Source organism: Sabethes cyaneus, chromosome 2 (genome assembly GCF_943734655.1).
Source record: "Sabethes cyaneus chromosome 2, idSabCyanKW18_F2, whole genome shotgun sequence".
Lineage (NCBI taxonomy): Eukaryota > Metazoa > Arthropoda > Insecta > Diptera > Culicidae > Sabethes > Sabethes cyaneus.
Window position 1 is genome coordinate 173,685,074 of NC_071354.1, and position 18,474 is coordinate 173,703,547.

The 18,474-nt window shown below is 38.7% G+C and overlaps 3 protein-coding genes across 5 annotated transcripts in view; 2 read left to right on the forward strand and 1 right to left on the reverse strand.

Annotated features, from left to right (window-relative positions):
• Positions 1–8,112, forward strand: part of LOC128734764 (monocarboxylate transporter 14) — a 77,320-nt gene extending 69,208 nt beyond the window's left edge. For all 3 annotated transcript variants that reach the window (XM_053829102.1, XM_053829104.1, XM_053829103.1), the window contains 3 exons: positions 6,741–6,850; positions 6,917–7,098; positions 7,165–8,112. In XM_053829102.1, the coding sequence (XP_053685077.1) occupies positions 6,741–6,850; positions 6,917–7,098; positions 7,165–7,559 (687 nt within the window). In that variant the 3' untranslated portion in view covers positions 7,560–8,112. The remainder of the gene's footprint in view (positions 1–6,740; positions 6,851–6,916; positions 7,099–7,164) is intronic.
• A 1,272-nt stretch (positions 8,113–9,384) lies between these two features.
• On the reverse strand, positions 9,385–11,263 carry LOC128737487 (post-GPI attachment to proteins factor 3). Its single transcript, XM_053832129.1, has 5 exons — positions 11,143–11,263; positions 10,872–11,071; positions 10,235–10,807; positions 9,967–10,171; positions 9,385–9,907 (listed from the first exon to the last, which is right to left on the reverse strand). The coding sequence occupies exons 2-5, from the start codon at positions 11,008–11,010 to the stop codon at positions 9,829–9,831; spliced, it is 996 nt and encodes a 331-aa protein (XP_053688104.1). The 5' UTR covers positions 11,011–11,071; positions 11,143–11,263; the 3' UTR covers positions 9,385–9,828.
• A 2,453-nt stretch (positions 11,264–13,716) lies between these two features.
• LOC128738642 (ras-related protein Rab-2A) lies at positions 13,717–17,938 on the forward strand. The gene is made up of 4 exons (XM_053833938.1): positions 13,717–14,100; positions 16,215–16,530; positions 16,596–16,776; positions 16,831–17,938. The coding sequence occupies exons 1-4, from the start codon at positions 14,055–14,057 to the stop codon at positions 16,927–16,929; spliced, it is 642 nt and encodes a 213-aa protein (XP_053689913.1). The 5' UTR covers positions 13,717–14,054; the 3' UTR covers positions 16,930–17,938.
• Positions 17,939–18,474: the final 536 nt, after the last annotated feature.

Below are 18,474 nucleotides of genomic sequence, written 5' to 3' on the forward strand. Positions count from 1 at the left end.
GAAATGTTCTTCACAGGGATTAGAGATTAGGGACTATTTGCTTCGTGACCCACAGAGAATATCGAGCAGGCAACTATACGGACTGCAACGATTTGTTCCGTGACTTTGGGAGCATGCATTATGTAGCGCTCAGACAGAAAAAGAGTCAAGGCACAGTCGTCCAACAACATTGTAATATTGCTGGCCAACCGTTGCCGCCCGACTTTCGCCAGGTATACGATAGGAGTCTCTCCTAGTAGTGCCTGCTGCTCGTGGTTCATACACCTGCACCACTCTCTGTTGTTCAATTTGTATTCTGTTTAACACCTCAACATCTCTCATTCAAATACGGCAAGTGCACGTATATCTTCCATAAGCAAAGTTACAGTCTCAAGTCCGCTAAACTCTACCGGTTTAGCATTTTGTACATCGTCAGTTTTGTGCGGCTACCTGTGCTCTTTGATTGAAACCTCTTTTTAAGGAAAAAGTAGGCCTAACTTCCAGGCGGTTACCAGAGATACCAAATATATGAACTCATCTACCACTTCGAGTTCATCGCCGTCGATAGTCAACGTCCGTGTGAGGGGAACGTTCTTTTCTCTGGAGCCTCTTCCCACCACATCATCATCATAAATATAAGAGGCTTATGTCTGTCGCCAAAACGAGGGGCGCGATATGTATTTTCGTGGTAATAATCGCCCACATTACGTAAAGACTCAAACCAATCATACCAGATTACATTCCAGACGAGCAAAAGTAACGTAGTTGCACCTCATAGAGTTACATAGCATTAGCGTTACATAGCGCGCCTCCAATTTGCTCTCAATTAGACGCGAGGCGACGCGCGGAGGTTACAGCTAGTATTTGATATTTGACACATTGATCTGTAGCCTAATGCTCCTAACCTCGGTTACATTCTGGAGCAGATTGTTTCTGCTGTCCCAATGTTGTCAAAATCATGTGCGAAGGCTAAGAGTTGGCTACTTTTGCTGAAGATCGTTTCTCTCGTTTGGACGCCCGCTAGCCGGATCACACCTTCAATAGCGATGTGAAATAACGTACAGGATACTACTCGCTCCAGGGTAGTGATGATCAGCCGCGTCAGTTTGTCCAGAAACCCGTCTCGTGCATAATTAGTCATAGTTTTTTACGCTCAATTGTATCGTATACCGCCCTGAAATCCACGAAAGTATGATGTATGGGCACGTTGTACTCTCGACATTTCTGGAGGATTATCGGATTGTGAAAATTTGATCGTGCTACGGAACTCCATAAATCCTGACACTGCACTATTAAATCACTTGTTATTGGGGATAAACTATATAACAAGATCTGTAAGAGCACCTAGTTGTTCATTTGATCTGCGTAATGCCGCGGTAATTAGAGCAATCGAGCCCATTGCCCTTTTCATAGTGCTAGTGGTTGCTTACCATTTTTGTGGATTTCTGCCGGGAGTAGGTGCTTTCCGGTGGCTCTATTAGTCTTCAGCTGTCTGATTTCTCGCCGAATCTCTTCAAAATCAGGAACTGGAACACTATTATCAACACTATTATTATAATGCCCGATTGTTACTTAACGTTAGGGGTACATTTAGCGGTTTTGGTTAAACGGTTGGTGGTTGTAGTGAATCCAGGTTATCAAATCAATAAATCACCGAAATTGTAGAAAATTAGATTAGGCACCGGCGATTCGTTCTCAGTTAGATTCGACGCGGCGCCAGTGATATTTAAGGTTATCTCAGATACGTTCGTCGAGAGCTTTCAAGCTTTCAAGTGAAAATCTATACTTACGGGTCATTTCACGTGAAGTGACTGAACCCCATGTAATCGACGTTCTCGGATTTGAACCAGATTTTGTTAGATACAAACATCAGATCAACACCCTAAGTTTCATGTCATTTGGACGTCCTTTCGATTAATGGAAACACTTTCTATGTTAAAGAAAAGACCCGGTTTTGTTAAATACATACACCGGAGTCGCTTTTACGTGAATTTCGAAATTGAGAGATTTTTTACGCGAATTTCAGAATTTACGCGGTTTTGATTTACGCGGGAAAAGCGATTTTAGTGCTCTTATTATTTTCTTTTGTGGATTAAATTTTTGAAAATAATTATTTAAAAAGAAAATGTGTGTACAAATTCATGAACACCTTTATAGTTATTATTTTCATCTGTGTTTATATGTAGTGTGAACCGCAAATGATCAATTTTCGAAATCTGAAGTTTTATCTCATTTAATTTAAACCACACAGACACAGTACGTATATTGGTATAACGTACAAACAGTAAAAAATTGCCAATACTATTATCGTTTCCAATAAAATTATTCACATATATGAGGTAAGTAGGGCATAGGCCCATTTTACTCGGCCTTCTTCTTTTTTGAGTCTAACTTTTGTTTTTCGTATTCTGAAAAAATGGCGTCTATTCCGGGAGGCGAGTGACTGAGAAGCCAAATTTCGCTGCACATATTCTTCGGTATTCTGTGAATCGTATGCCGCGAAAGGTCCCTCTTAAAACTCCAATGTCATTCGATTCGACTGTCACTCGCCTCGAAAAATAAGGCCCAATATCATAATTCGTTGCCAGCAATTGCTTATTACACACGTCTCTTTGTAATAAAATGTTTTCAAACTTTACGAAATACAAAAGGCAAGTCCTGCCGAATAAATATAAGCTCAACGTATAATTCGTATAACCGGATGTAAAATAGTTCAGTTACAAAAAATTGAATTTAGTTAGACACTTTTAGAACATTTGGATGCTGTGTCCTAAAAAAAGATGTGAAATAAGATTCGCAAGAAAGTCCCTACTGCATGCAATCCAGTTATTGCCCACGCCAACCAGGAATAAGATTGTTTTCCGAATTAGTAATCTGTATGTATTTAGACCAACCTCGTTTTTTTGTCCTGACTTTTGTAATGAGATTAGGCATTTAATCATTTTTACCTTTGTTATACTATATAACAAAGGTTTAGAAATTGGTCGAAAAACACGAAATTGATCCAAGGCCCGGAGGGCCGAGTTACATGTACCAATCGATAGGGTTCGACGAACTGAGCAATGTCTGTGTGTGTGTGTGTGTGTATGTATGTGTGTATGTGTGTATGTGTGTTCGCTCCGAATTTTCTATCGCCTGTTACTCGGCGATGGCTGAACCGATTCGACCGCTATTACTTTTGTTTGAAAGGTATTATTGCCTAGTATATCACTATTAAATGGTTTCGTGGTCTGACTTTTCGTTTGAAAGTTATAAGCAAAAATGTGAAAACTACGTGACACGGTTTTCTCCGGAACCACGCAACCAATTTTAACGATATTAGTACCAAACGAAAGCTCTTACTATTACTAAACATTTAGCTAAGTTTTATTGAAAACGGACAAGCAGTTTAAAAGTTAGCCTTGAAAAACTTGTTTTGACTAGGTACAAATGAACGCCTGTTTCTCAGAGATGGCCAAACCGATTTACACGCTATTAGTTTCATTTGGCAGGTAATATAGCCAGATAGATCACTATTGAATAGTTTTTTGATTGGACGTTTAATTTGAAAGTTATGAGCAATCGAATACATCACACCAAAATTAACAATAATTTATAATGATTTTAACCAAGATAATTTACCTAATTTCAATTATTTTAATATCAAACGAGAGGTTTTCACACTAGAAATATATATGCAAAATTACATAAGAATTGGTTTTACCGGTCAAAAGATATTAACCCTCGAACACTCGCGCCAACTGTTATAACACGCAAGGTTACTTGCGCGCACAATAGCCCAAACCAAATAAAACGTGCGCAATAGATTTTTGACTAGGAAAACTTGGTTTTAAGTTTATCAAACCTTTGGAAGAGTTTCTTAAAATTGAAAGCTCTATCGTCTGGTAGAATTTGTATTCTGATTAATCCCCTTAAAAGTGAAATAAACAAATTATTTTCCTTCAGTTTCAATACAACACATTGATATGTTTTGCAAACTTTTAGAGCATATTATTACAAGAAATTTTGCTGAGCACAGTAAGCTTCTATCTCTTCAGTGAAGGTAGAAAAATCTTATTTATTGTATATGAATTTGTAAAATCAGTTTTTCTATTCTAACTCTTCTTGTAATTGTTGTATGACTTTTTCATGTATTACAAAGTTGTACAAATAATAAAAATACACAACTCTGCTGAATTTAGTATACCTCTATGTTTGCTTGTTTAGAAACTGTAGAACTTTAATTGTAAAAACAGCCTGATTTTGACCCCGAATTACTCGATTACCAACAGACGGATACATCTTAAACATTTTACATTTGCTGGTAGTTTTGCTGCATACAGACATCATTTTTCCATGTGAAGAAACGAGAGAAAATTCCAGTTGGGGTCAATTGCGGTACACCTCACATGCTACTTGCTTCGTTTCTGTGATGTCGGTTTATGCTAATCTTGTTTCCTAACAATTTAAAGTATTAATGTATTCAATAATTCGGACATTTTGCTCATAACAAGTTTACTGAAGAATATACGTTAGTATATACGTAATATACGATTTGTAATGGCATTCAAAAACCTACACATGTTGTACAAAATACAACAGCGTGAGTAACCGAAAGTTAATAAAAATTGATGAAATTTATTCAAGAAAACTTTATTGTTGTGAATCAAATAGAATGGCATTACAGGAAATTATGCATAGTTCAAAAACCTATAAACTAGACCTTTACTACGCAATGTATATGTTAAAGAATAATATTTCTTCTTACAACTTACTTTTACTTGAACTTACCCGCATTAGTAACAACTTACTCAGCAATTTCATGAGAAAAAGAACTATCATAATTTGCAAGTGCTTCTATTTTGTTCAAATTTTGTAAACTTATTCAATTTCCAAAAATTTCATGTAAGCCAAACGTGTCGATTTCTATCTCAAATAGCAAGTAAGATCGTATAACAAAGGTTCCTTTCACCACTAGGTGGATTAAATCAGGTTTTTTTATAATGATAGCTTTTTCACAATCGACGGAAGGAATGGTAAAAGAAGCCCAACAAAAAAATTTTGTTGTATAACAGCTTATTAGGCGCCTGTTACCCGACAATTAGCTATTAACGGTTGAATGAGCTACTATAAAACAAAAATGTTTGTTGGGAAGAAATGAAATAAATGTGTTGATAGTATCTCAGGTGCTATCCCCCAGCTTAGGAACGTTATACAAACTTTAATAAGCGTTATTTCAATGGGAGGGTCAGTACTTAATTTTCTGAAGCAATGAAGGAACGCATTTTCGCAACTATTTACTCCTGCACGTTTTCAATCATTTCAAGCTTCACATCGTCTTCAATTTTCCACATTTGCAAACAATATTGTGGTGATGCAATTAAACAAAAGACGCCATATAGCTGTTGATGTTGGTTACATTATATTCTTTAGAATGTATACCACGTGTTGACGTTACGTTTCTGTTTTCCGTACTGCATGCAGGGTTGTTTTACTATCGTGAGTCGTGCTGCCCGAGGAGTCACAGCCCCCCCCCCCTCCCGCCCTTCCCCCTCGGTACACCAAGTCGTTGGCTTACCTATATTTCGCGTCGCACCTTAAGAACAACAAGCTTTTTCGCAAGAGACTGATAAATGCCCGTCTGTGTCTAGATCACCGTTGACCGTGGTCCGTCTTTGTTTAAGTTTACCAAAATGGCCCGTCCCTTGGACCAGAAGTTGTGAGGTAATACTATATCGACCAGATGATGACGAAGTCGTCCACTGCAATCGGCCAAACTTCACCGTACCACTTCGTTCGCTTGGTTAGCTCGAGGAAGTAGTCCCGTACCCATCGTCGTCAAAAGATGTTCGCTTCGACCTGTGATGCGCACCATGCTCGCCGTAAAACCTGCACACTATAGTCGAAGGCAGTAGTCGTTCTAAGACCGCTTGAACACTCCAACAAGAAATGATTGGGTATCAAAACTAGAGTCTCTGGATCGTCCATGGGCACGCACGTTAGAGGCCGGGAGTTTGATGACATTGATCTCCACTTATATTAACAAATTGTGCAGTATTTCGTCGGTTGGAGTACGCCCCGGTTTCATCGCTGCCAGATTTTTCTGCACGGATTGGATTAGCTTTTCCCAGGCTCCTCCCGTATGAGGTTACGCTGGAGGTAAGAATGTGCACTCGGTTTCAGTACTGCGGATTTCTTTTACTACTTGCTCTGTTTTTGAGATCCGCTTCGACCTTCTCCTTCGTCGCTTTCAGTTCTTTACTTGCTTTCTTGCCCAGCTCAGACGGGTTATGAGCACCCCAAACTGCTTTTCAGTTCTATCCTCCATACCATAGGCGCAAACTAATTAAAGCCAATTTGCGAGAATGGCCTTGTGAATAGGGGCATAGTCCTTTGTTTCTTCCACTCCTGACAACTTGCTCTGACGCGATGGAATAACTGCCTGATCTTTGGAAGGTGAAAGGTCGTCCGAAGCACGTTTACGACGATATGGTATGGTTTTAATGATGATAACGATCATGATACTATCAGTCATGAAACAAGATAATTTTTCGGGAGGATGATCGAGTTTTTTATATTAATAGAAACATACTCTCACGCACTGATACTACCATGCATCCGAAGTAGTTTTTGTTCATCCATCCAAATTACATTCACAGTTTCGAGTACTAAAAATTAATACTATTTTTCAACTTATTCATTCGAATGTTTCAAGCAACAAAAGTATAGTTAATCTGTTGTCCACCACTATCACCAATTGTTAATCCTATTCTTTATTTCAGACATGGTACGAAGACTTCATCGATGCCTTAAAGACAATGTTCGATTTTTCTTTATTCTTGGAGTTCAAATTTTGCATGATGTCCATATCGACACTGCTGTTGTTCACATGGTAAGAAATTGATTCATCGAACTGTCACAATAAAATTAAATTACCAAACGTAATGCTTACACACAGGTACATCATTCCGTATTTCTACATACCCGATTTTATGCTGATGAACGGCTTTAGCGAGCATGATGGAGCAAATATGATTTCCATAATCGGTGTTACCAACACGCTCGGCATGATTGGTTTGGGCTGGTTGGGAGATCAGGCCTGGGTCAACGTTACAAAAACCTACGCATTATGTTTAGCACGTAACTATCCTTCGGTTGAGTTTATTATCATCACTTTATTTGATCGCAACATTTTTATCTTCCCAGTGTGCGGCGTGTCGATTTTTGCGGTTCCTTTCGCGGTATCCAACTATTACCTTATGGTCGCAATGAGCATCCTGTTCGGGGTCACATTCGCCAGCACATTCTCTTTCACCCCTATCATTCTGGTACGACTGGTGAGCCTGGATGACTTCACCGTGGCCTACGGACTGTGCCTATTGGTGCAAGGTATCGGCAGTCTTCTGGGACCTCCGTTGGCCGGGATGATGTATGATATAACCAAACAATGGGATTCGGCATTTTACGCAGGAGGATTTTTCCTAGTGCTGTCTGCGATCTGTGCTTGGACGATTGGAAACCTGCCGCAATGCGACGATGAGGACGAAGACGATAAAAAAGACAGCGACGTGTCTACCGTTTCGGGGCAGAGGGTAGAATAGGGTGCGGGTTTGTAATCTTCAGCACAATAATCACAATTGATTAATCGAATTCTGCACGCTATTATCTTCATCAAGTAACAAAATCCAAGTAGAACATTACTCAGTCAAATAAATTTTGCTAATAGAGGCAATACTTAATACTTAATTGTATAAAAAGCAAAGCAAAGCCATGGGTTATAAACGTCTTTAAGAGCTGACCGCTCTTTATCGACAGACTTCGCAGCCGGTTTTTAGAGTACATAACAATTGCGGAGCTAGTGCAACGATCCTACTGACTCGAGCAGCACCACCCAGCTAAGATTCGAACATTCGACGACTGGCTTATTAGACCAGCATTGTACCTCGAAGTTAAAAGGGTGGTTAATAACACTTAATTATATAATATCTGATAGTAACGTATTCCTTTCTAATGGATTTGCCGGAATGAAACATTGTAGAGCACTGTTTGCCTTTGTAGGTATTATTGATTTAGCATTTTTAGACGCTTATTTAGCTATTACTTGTAAAATAAAGTCAATTTTGTTAGTTTTATATAATCACTAAAATTAATAGAAAGCACACATTGAGGAAATAAATAGTATAAAATCTCATTCTACTAATATTTCTATTCTAGATGTTTTATGATTTTTTTTATGAAGGTCTAAAGGTTTTCACTACATTGTTGTATGTCTTATGTTCAAAAACACTAAGCGCTGCTCGTTGATCTGCTTCCTTCGGTGTCCATGCTCCACATCACTAACGCGAAAATTAGCGTTCTGTAGAACGCTAACTTTGTGCGATTTTGCAAAATACGGAACGTCGTCCTTCAGGTTTAACGTCACTACGATTTCCAAAATGTTAGATTCACTAGGAATGGATAATGTTGGTAATGAATCCCAATCTTGCTTATTTCAATTTAAGAGGTTATTTCACAGCTCTGCGGTCGACCCCGATGCTATCGATGTAATCCGCAAAATCTATCACGAATCTTAAGACCACATGATGAGAGTATCGTTCTTTTTGCATGTTTGCCTTCATACTGCACATTCCATGGCAATGTTGAATAGGTTTGAGAGAGCATCCTCTTTGGTTCAGTCCATCAAACATCATGATAGCAACTGAAGTCTCACCTACTATTCTTACGCTTGATTTCTACCGATTAGTTCGTCAGAAAACCACGTTCAAATATTATCTGCCGTAGCTCGTTTTGCTTGACTGAATCGTAAGTCGCCTTGAAATCCACAAACAAATGATGAGTCTGCAAGTTGTACTCCCAATTTAGATTTTGATCCAGCAAGTGGGCAGAGCCCCACACGAATTCCGGATACAAGAACAAGAAGCCTATTTGTCCCTAAATTTTTATGTAATATGACTCCCGTTAATTGGGTGGCTGTTTAAATCAAACAGGGACTGTAAGGTAAGGTGAGGGTAACTATAAAAATAGGGTCTCTATAGTGAGTGAAGTGAACTCGGAACGATTTTGCAGGAAAATTTTTTGGATCGTGTAGTAACTGTTGGGCTCGACTGTGTTGAAGCGCTTCAGATCTTCCACCATGGGCTTCGTACAAATTTCGTCGTTGAGAAGGGGTGATAAGTGCGGTGAGCGTTAAAACCGCAGGTGATGGTTTGTCGTCAATTCGAGCGGTTTTTGAAGGGCCCCAAAGATCTATTCAAAACAAATTTCATGTGACCCTAAAAGCAAAGGCCTTCTGCAGATGGCCTTTCGAAGATTTATTCCAAAAAGCTAGGACGGTGTTCGGCACTTGAATGTTTTTAAGGTTAACCTGATTCCCACGCTATATATTGTTTATTAAACAGGAATAGGAATAGGACTAGTCACATTTGTTCATAAATATCCATCAAACGGAAAACTAAAACTATAACAGTTGTTCACCTACAATTAACATTGTAATTATTTAAATATCTCTTTGTACAATATGTAGCACAGTCTAAAATTTTTTATCTCTTCTTAACTAAGAAGATTCTAAAATGTAAACCAGTAATTGTTTTACGCACTTCACGTGAGAGGAAAATAGATCTTATACTAGCTTATTTCTTGCCACTGCAGCCTACTATCGCTCAACTTTAGAATTATTGTCGTTAACTAGCTACTACTTGCTGGCAGTGAACGAAAAGTACATACAATTATTCTTTCCATAAGGAAAAAAGTCTGTGATACAACAGCTCAAGTCTTTCGATTCTAATATTCTAGGGAAAACGATGACACTCTTACATTCTAAGGTAAATTTGTTCTGCTGATTGTGGCACTGTCCATTCCATAAATTGTGTTTCATAATAATTTCCGGGTTTCTTCAGGCTCACCGTCGTGCAGTTCTTGTCTTAAACTTCTACAGTCATCAATGATGAAACTAAAATAACACATCGTTTTGAATTCCAAAATTTCAACATAAAACTATCGTAGACAAACCTGTAGAACAAAACTGTCAAAGGCGCTGTAATCAAATGCCATAGAGAATGGGCATCGAAAGCCCAGAAAATCGGTGGGAAGTCATTTATTTCCAGCAACAGCGAGGAAGTAGCCAACACAATGAATAAGAAACATTTCCAAACATAGCGACGCTTGCGACGTTGCAAGAAACACCAAAAAATCCATCCTGCTGCGCCTGTCATTCCTAGATAGTTTCCAACATTGAAATGCGTACAATCAAAAGACGCATGGTATATTACAAACTTACCTGTTACAATATTGGCCTTCATATTGTAAGCGTAATCGAATCTACCAACACTTAAATAAGAGAAGTGATTCACGAAGAATACCAAACACAGAACACTGAACAGAGCTCTCAAATATTTAGTTTTCCGGTGGATCATCCTCATCACCATACAGTAGAACGAAGCCAAAACCATCGAGTAAGCAAATGCGTAGTCAAATAATTCAGTTATAGGAAAATCTCTTGCATGAAAAACTGTCGACCAAATCCACGCGTTTAAACAGATATACGAGAACACATGCCACAGGGTGTACATCGGACTGTCGGGACGAACTTCTCGGCGAAACTTTTTGAGCATAGAGTAGTGCGTATAGAAGTTGGTCATCGAGAAAAACACCGAAGCTGGCTCCTGAAGACCGAGGGCACGTATGAAAGGCCACTTACCATAAAACTGAGGAACGGTCCAATTGCGCTTCACAAATGCACTAGTCGTTAGCCACATACAGCCGTAGCCGCACTCATCGTAACAGGTCCATAGAAGCAATTTATTGATCGAGCTTTGAGATTGTTGTAAGTCACTTTTGAATGCTAAACCGGCTGTAAAAAAGGTAGCATAATTATGAGTTTTTGGCCAGGTGAAAGAAAAGCATATTCTTCTTACATTTGGTACAGTTTTGCAGCACACAGTTTCTAAGGCAATTTTGAAAGAATTGACTTTGATCTCCTGCAGAAGCACAAATCTGACGGATTAGATACACCATTAAAAACACAGCTGCAATCAGCCATCGCAAGTTTATCATGGCTTCAAGTGAGTTTTCGCTAGTGTTATGTGTTTGCCGCAAGAAAAACTTTGGCAAAATACTGAAAACATAAAAAATATTTCGTATGCCTTATACCTAGTACTAATTAAATTAAATTGATAAAATTATTACGGCTTTTGATTAAGAAACCCGCTAAATATACTGTACAGTAAACATAGAATAAAACCACTTTTCAAGGAAACAGGAATAATAACGAACACTGGTCGTGTTATGATAACTATTTACGTGCACGAAAAATTCACATTCACTGCAAATGTAAAAACCAAAACAAACTTGCGCCCGCTTTCAACCCACCGCCGGACAGAGCTGCCAGATGATGATCAAAAATCTCTTTTCTTTGTGTCTTTTCTCGCCCAAAACCAAGGGGTTTCCAAAAGCAATGATTACTACGCACCTTAGAAAAAAGTTATATTTGATTACTTTACTGATTACCTCTGATTATCAGTAATCAATCCCTTGTGATCACCTCCACGACATTACTATCTTGGTCTACACAGTTTGACAGTACCCCCATTAAGTTGGACCCCTCAGTATTGTACCCCAAACAACAATGGCGTCGCATTGATTTTCTATGGAGTGATTTCCCGCCCAGTATTTTTGACGTTTCAGATTCAGTCACAGAAAAATGGCGACGTGCCGGGGGGTCGCTTGTGATTACTAAAAATTAGTCATGATTACCAATAATTACTTAAGATTATCATTGATTACGACTAATTACAACCAGAGCTGCCATAAATACAAATATTTGTGCATGCATAAATTTGGGACCCTGCCGTTTTCTCCGCAATATTTTATTTTCTCGGTCTAATCTTTTAAATAATATAAATAAATAATAAACATAAACTATATGGAGTACTTTAAAATTCAGGAACATTAGTAGAGCCAGAAATCACAGCAACTGAAATAATTGATGGGTCCCAAATTTATGCATACACAAATATCTGTATTTGTGGCAGCTCTGATTACAACCCACTCATCTATAACAGCTGGGGGTGAGATATCAAAGACGCCAGCAAATGAACGATGCAGGGATACACGCACCCAGGTTCGAGTCTCATTAAAGGTAACATTTGAAATGTAAAACAAAACGATTCATTCATCGTAAATAATCTAGTAACGCATAGCCTGAGTAGCTGCTATAGAATCTGCGGACTAGAAAAATAAATATGAACATATAGGGTAACCAACCGAATTTGGACCCTTAGAGGAAGTAATTTTACATTTTTTGGAATAAAATATGTATTACCTTCTTTTGTTATGCAATTCATGCACGACTCTCTTTTAGAATAACTTACCTAAATGGCAAAGTGTTGTTGGGTCATCTATTTGTCGATAAAAATGTGCTATAGACATTTTTATTTACTATGTAGTTTTCATATTTTGGACCCTCTCACTTTTTTTTAGACAGTGTATTTTGCACACGGCAAATATCAACGAATATATTTTGAACACTCTAAGATTCGTTCAACCAGGAGGATAAAATGTAAGGATGTAAGTAAAGTCCAAATTATTGCATTCTTGGCACAAAGAACAGATCGAAGGAAGTAATCGATGTGTAAAATCTGTCGGTGGCGCCCTCCAGAAATAGTTTGCCAAACGCATCAAAAAATATCCATGTACCTTTATCAATATTTCTTTGTGCTGGAGTTACATAGCAGCGATGGCAGCGACATCAAGATTTAGTTTGCCAGTTACTGCTCGAGGGGTGCTCTATTGAAGGATTACTCGTAGATTAGATAAAAACCTTTTACACACTTTTTGGCGATTACCTGGTACAGTGGACCCCCGTTCGTTTGAATGATTCCTCATGCAAACTAACGGGGTTAGTTTTGAATTTGAACAACTGGTAACCCTAAATATGCTGGAACTTGTGTAAACTGGTTACCCTGTTCTTTGTTATTGTTTTGGTGGTTTGATTCAGTTGGCAGTTGCAAGCAGCGAATATTCATTCTCCGATCGGATTTCTATCATAATCGTTAGAAAAACGCAATGTGAAACAGATTAAACACGCTAAATCAGCACAAACAAATCGTGTTTATGTGCACTGTCTGCATAAGCAAATGATGTCATATTGAGTATGACGTTTGAACCATTTTTAATTTGCACGTCGTGCAAACCAACGGGGTTCAAATTAAAAAGTGTTCAGATTAAAAACGGTCAAACGAACGGGGGTCCACGGTAGTCTGTTCTCTGTGTTCTTGGTATCGGATTCGTCGAGAAAATCCCATCGAGAAATACTTCCTTCTGCGTCCGATTGAATTACTGGAAACGTTTTCAGGGGAGTTAGAGCTCTAATTTGCAGCTCACTACCAGTCTCGATTTGCGAATCATTTTGTTCATGATACGGTATTTAGTGACACATTTAAAATAGTAAATATATTTAATACATATTGAATATTTATTCAGGAAGTGATTTACTGCATCCGACTCAGTTGTCAGCTTGAGCTCATCTATGAAGCTGTCAGCTTTGGCCTGCTCTATGTTGGGTACGTTTTTTTGTATAGGTTGGTATAGGATGTGTCATTCCCGTGCTTTTCAATGTTTGTGGGGTTGAAAATTATTATGCAAACTATTACAAACATCTTGTAATTACATATTTTATCACCCCTCGAACCACGAAGAAACGTTACAGAAGCCAGAAGTTTGACTCTGTCTTATTCGTCATTATCTCTTTTTTCGTGACGAAGTGCACTGTTTGTTCGCAGAACTTCCGAGGAGCAGAATAATCATTTTTTCGATCACTAAACCGATTTCTGCTGGTACATAACAAAGGACTAAGCCACATTGTGCGTCGTAAATAGCCTTATTTGCCCCCAGTCGAACTAAATACGGTGAAATCAGTGTTCCAAAGTTGATAGTGGGCGAAATAGAAGACTGTTTTTTTCTGTGAGTTGTGCAACGTAATTAAGGCTGACACCTAAGTGATATACGGAAAACAGTCCGGAGCAGCAGCGACTGAAACAGACGGCAAGGTTTTGTGTTTGCAACACACCCCAGAAGTAGTACCAAAAACAGTAGTAAATATGTCCTACGCGTATTTGTTCAAATATATCATCATAGGTGATACAGGTGAGCTTAGAAAAATGTCTAAAATGTATATTTCTCTGGTAGGAAAAAAGAAAATCGAAAAAGGTCTGCTAAAATGTATGGAGGGGATTGAACAAAGTGGAAGGAAAAAATCGATAATTTTCCGTCATCGTTCGCTGTCGTTAATTCATGAACATTGTGCTAGACACATCGGCTTTTTTTGATTGGCTGCAATATTTTTTAATCATAAAATACCTACCAACAAAGTATAATTATATTTATTAGCAAAAACAAACTTCATTGCCTTAATTGTAACAATGAGACAATTTATTGTGAGTAGAAAACAATATTGTTTTCTCTTAGGTAGGGAGGATGGATATGTATGTGGGCGTGCTTAAACATCAATTTACCAGTATGTATGTTAATTCAAGGTTTATGAAAGTAGCTTAGAATCGTAACAAGTAAACATCAATGCTTTAGAGAAAGCATGAGTCATGGCAATGTGTTCCGAACTCAAAATGTAAACCTTTGCAATTGAACATCGAAAATACAGGTAGCATTGTAAAAAATTTCATTTTATTGCAGCAAACCATATCATAAACAAAGTGTTCCTCCGGATAAATGAAATCTTTTTCGCTAATGTACTGTACAGCTTCTAGGAATCGTGGGTGTCGTACAGCTTGTTGCTTTCTGATTACATTTACATACTATTAACATTCATAAGTCCTAAACAACCATCTAATCTAATCTAATGCTCAGGGCTATATACAATAAATTTTCACGTCGCCCTTTGACTGTTTACCAAGCGCAACATGTACCCATAATAATATTTTCCGAAAAATTGGTAGAAAATTTTGTTGAATATTTTCTTCACAAACTGCTTGGAAATCCGCTTACATGTTTCCAGTACATAAGAAGGGGAACAAAAGAAACATAGACAGCTATCAGAGGGATCTCTGCCTTATGTGCATTATCGAAACTCTTCGAGCTCGTTGTGATCGTGCCAATTTCCTTGTTTGTCCAGCAATACATCGCGGACGAGCAACACGGATTCATGCCCAAGCGCTCAACGTCTACCAATCTACTAACGCTCACTACATACGTAGCGGATTGCTTTGACGACCGATCCTAGATAGACGGTATCTAAACTGACCTCTCCGCCGCGTTCGACAAGCTGAATCATCAAATCGCTGTTGCAAAACTGGACAAACTGGGCATTGGAGGGCCGCTGCTTCCGTGGTTTAAAACGTATCTGTCGAACCGTTCTATTAACGTGTCTATCAATGGGTTTACATCACCGGTTTTCACCGCTTTTTCTGGAGCCCCACAAGGTAGCCATCTCGGGCTGTTGGTCTTTCTTATTTATTTCTACGAAGTCAACTTAATGCTCAAAGGTCCTCGGCTTATGCTCACCGACGACCTGAAACTGTTTTCGAGAGGTAACGATTCATCGGACACTCGCACTCCAAGAGCAACTGTTGATATTCGCCGGATGGTGCAAACACAATCGCTTGGTACTAAACCCCGACAAATGTGAAGTGATAACGTTCTCGAGAAAGCTGAATCCTACAATATTCGATTATCGATTATCAAGCGTACCCTTACGCCATGTAGATTGCGTCAAGAATCTTGGGGTAATGCTGGATTCTAAACTGACTTTCAAACAGCATGTTATCGATAAGGCTTGAAGAAACTAGGGATTCATTATGCGTATCGCCAAAAACTTCAATGATATTTATTGTTTGAAATCACTCTTCTGTGCGTTGGTTCGCTCCAACCTCGAGTATTGCACACCCGTGTAGAGCCCGTATTACCAAAACGGTGTCAGTCGAGTAGAGACGGTGCAATGGAGGATCATCCGCTTTGCCCTCCGTATCAGCATTTGTGGCTCGAGCAGCACTATGAAAACCCCTGCATGCAAATGTTTACGCCAATTGGTTCAGTAGTTTCCGAGAGATCATTTTATCTATCCAACGAAACATAAATTGTTCAGTTTCGTTCAGTAGTTTTTTAGTAGTTATTAGGTACCATTTGAAATCTTTCATTCAAACGTTACACTTTTATTTTCGTTTTCACAAAGTGCTGCCCAGTATAGTAAACAAAGACGTGATTACGAACCTCGTTGAATGCTGTAAAAACAATAATTCTTCTTTCAGGTGTGGGCAAATCATGCCTTTTGCTTCAATTCACCGATAAGCGCTTCCAACCCGTACATGACCTGACGATCGGTGTTGAATTTGGTGCACGAATGATCACGATCGACGGCAAACAGATAAAGCTTCAAATTTGGGACACTGCTGGACAGGAAGCGTTCCGTTCGATAACCCGGTCATACTACCGTGGCGCAGCCGGAGCTTTACTGGTCTACGACATCACACGGCGCGAGACGTTTAACCATCTGACAACTTGGCTGGAGGATGCACGACAGCACTCGAATTCTAACATGGTGATTATGCTGATTGGAAATAAAAGGTAACGAGAGTTGTTTTTAACGACCATTGCATGGATTGCTCATCTCACGTTTTAATAATGTTTAGCGATTTGGATTCCCGTCGCGAGGTTAAGAAGGAAGAAGGTGAGGCATTTGCCCGTGAACACGGCCTCGTATTCATGGAGACTTCAGCTCGCACAGCGGCAAACGTAGAGGAAGCTTTTATTAACACTGCTAAAGAAATTTACGAAAAAATTCAGGAGGGTGTATTCGACATTAATAACGAGGTACGTTCCTTTTGTTTTCTATCTGCTAGTTTTAAAAAACGTTTTTCATTTTAGGCTAACGGAATCAAAATTGGTCAGCAACACTCACCAACCAACCCATCTCTAGGTAGTGGAAATAATCCTGGTGGCCAATCGAATAGCGGATGCTGTTAAAATGATTTTGTCTGATGATAAAATCCAAGCCTCCCAATACATATATTGCTGCATCGTTCTGCTCCGCTCCTAATTCGGTTTTTGCGTACGAACAATTCAGATCATATACCCAAAATGGAACAAATGTGAATGCACGAACTGCACCCGAAAGCCGAATCCTAGGGTTGGCAAAGCAGACCTAATATATAATTATGAGTCAAATTTATGTCTGCATGCGGGACGTGAATTGTGAATGTTGTAAAATAAAACATATTTTTTATTAATTTTAGTAATCTATACGCTAATCTAATAGAAGTAAAAGACCAGGCAAATTTAAAGATGATTATCGTTGTTTCGTTGATCGGACCGAAAACAATAAGCTAATCATAAGATGAGTACGAGTAAAACAATATCGATGATACTACTAACTCTCTTGGATCAAATATTTCTCGAACAGGAAAAAGCAGCAAATACAAACTGAAAACATACATCTCATAGCAGAAACCTACTGAAATATCTAAAGAATTCATCAATTTATAGAAGCAAACATCATGCAGGACCTATTTTCTAAAAAAAAATCAAGTTTTTAGTAGAGTGATGAGATGAGTTTACTAGTTTGATTGCTTAATTCAATTAAATCCTCAACAGAACAACAAGCGTTTTCCAACTAACCATTGGAAAAAGTCTTCTGAATAAAACCGTCATCAAATAATCTAATCTATCAATGTTTGTATGGCAGTCCTGTCTGCCATATCCGTTTTTAATGGTACGTTTCTGGTGTACGAAAGCAGCTCATGGTGTTTATTAGGTGTACGAACGATGAAGCAAAATTCTTCTATTATAACAGGTTTTAGTTTTATTTTGGAGCATTTCCGAACCTACACAAATAATAATTAAAAAATAATTGAAAAGGGAAAATAAATTAGAGACAACATAGTAAAGCGATCGGTAAATTAACCGTATTCGTGTTACAATTCAATTTCAGTTGTGATCAATTTACATTTAAAACAAATTCCTAACTAATAAATAATTCAATTAGTTCTAGCAGTTGGTCACTGTCTGTCGAAAGTGAAAATTCACATATTTTTCTGTGGGATTATTAGAAAAATCGCGTGGCATCACGTTGCTCTATGTAACTCTTAACCCAAATCAGCCCAGAATTACCCCATGTATAGGCGCTATTGCATCAACACACAAAGCTCAAATACTAAATGCGATAAATTACCTGATAATTTAAATAGTTTTCAATGATAGCTACAATGTGTCGTGATCTTATCTTATTCAGCCGAGAGCCGGGGTGGCTCTTGCCGTAACAAGGATTCCTCTCCATTGTACTCGGTCCTGGGCTACTCGTCGCCAATTCGTTGCGCTTCTCGTTCTCGACACACGCAAGTCGGCTTCAATCTGGTCGAGCCATCGTGCACGTTGAGGCTCTATATTCCTGGTGCCAGTGGGGTTCTTGAAGAGAACGGAGTTTTCACTACACAGTCGTTCGGCATCCTTGCGACGTGGCCGGCCTACTGTAGTCTCCCAATTTTTGCCAGGTGTACGATGGGAATCTCTCCA

Bases quoted from the DNA above. Each gene is read 5' to 3' on its own strand.
- LOC128738642 (XM_053833938.1), top strand. From the start codon at position 14,055: ATGTCCTACGCGTATTTGTTCAAATATATCATCATAGGTGATACAG. The intron at 16,531-16,595 runs GTAACGAGAGTT...AATAATGTTTAG, and splicing joins ATGCTGATTGGAAATAAAAG to CGATTTGGATTCCCGTCGCG. The intron at 16,777-16,830 runs GTACGTTCCTTT...TTTTCATTTTAG, and splicing joins TATTCGACATTAATAACGAG to GCTAACGGAATCAAAATTGG.
- LOC128737487 (XM_053832129.1), bottom strand. From the start codon at position 11,010: ATGATAAACTTGCGATGGCTGATTGCAGCTGTGTTTTTAATGGTGTAT. The intron at 10,172-10,234 runs GTAAGTTTGTAA...GAAACTATCTAG, and splicing joins GAAGGCCAATATTGTAACAG to GAATGACAGGCGCAGCAGGA. The intron at 9,908-9,966 runs GTTTGTCTACGA...GTGTTATTTTAG, and splicing joins TTGACAGTTTTGTTCTACAG to TTTCATCATTGATGACTGTA.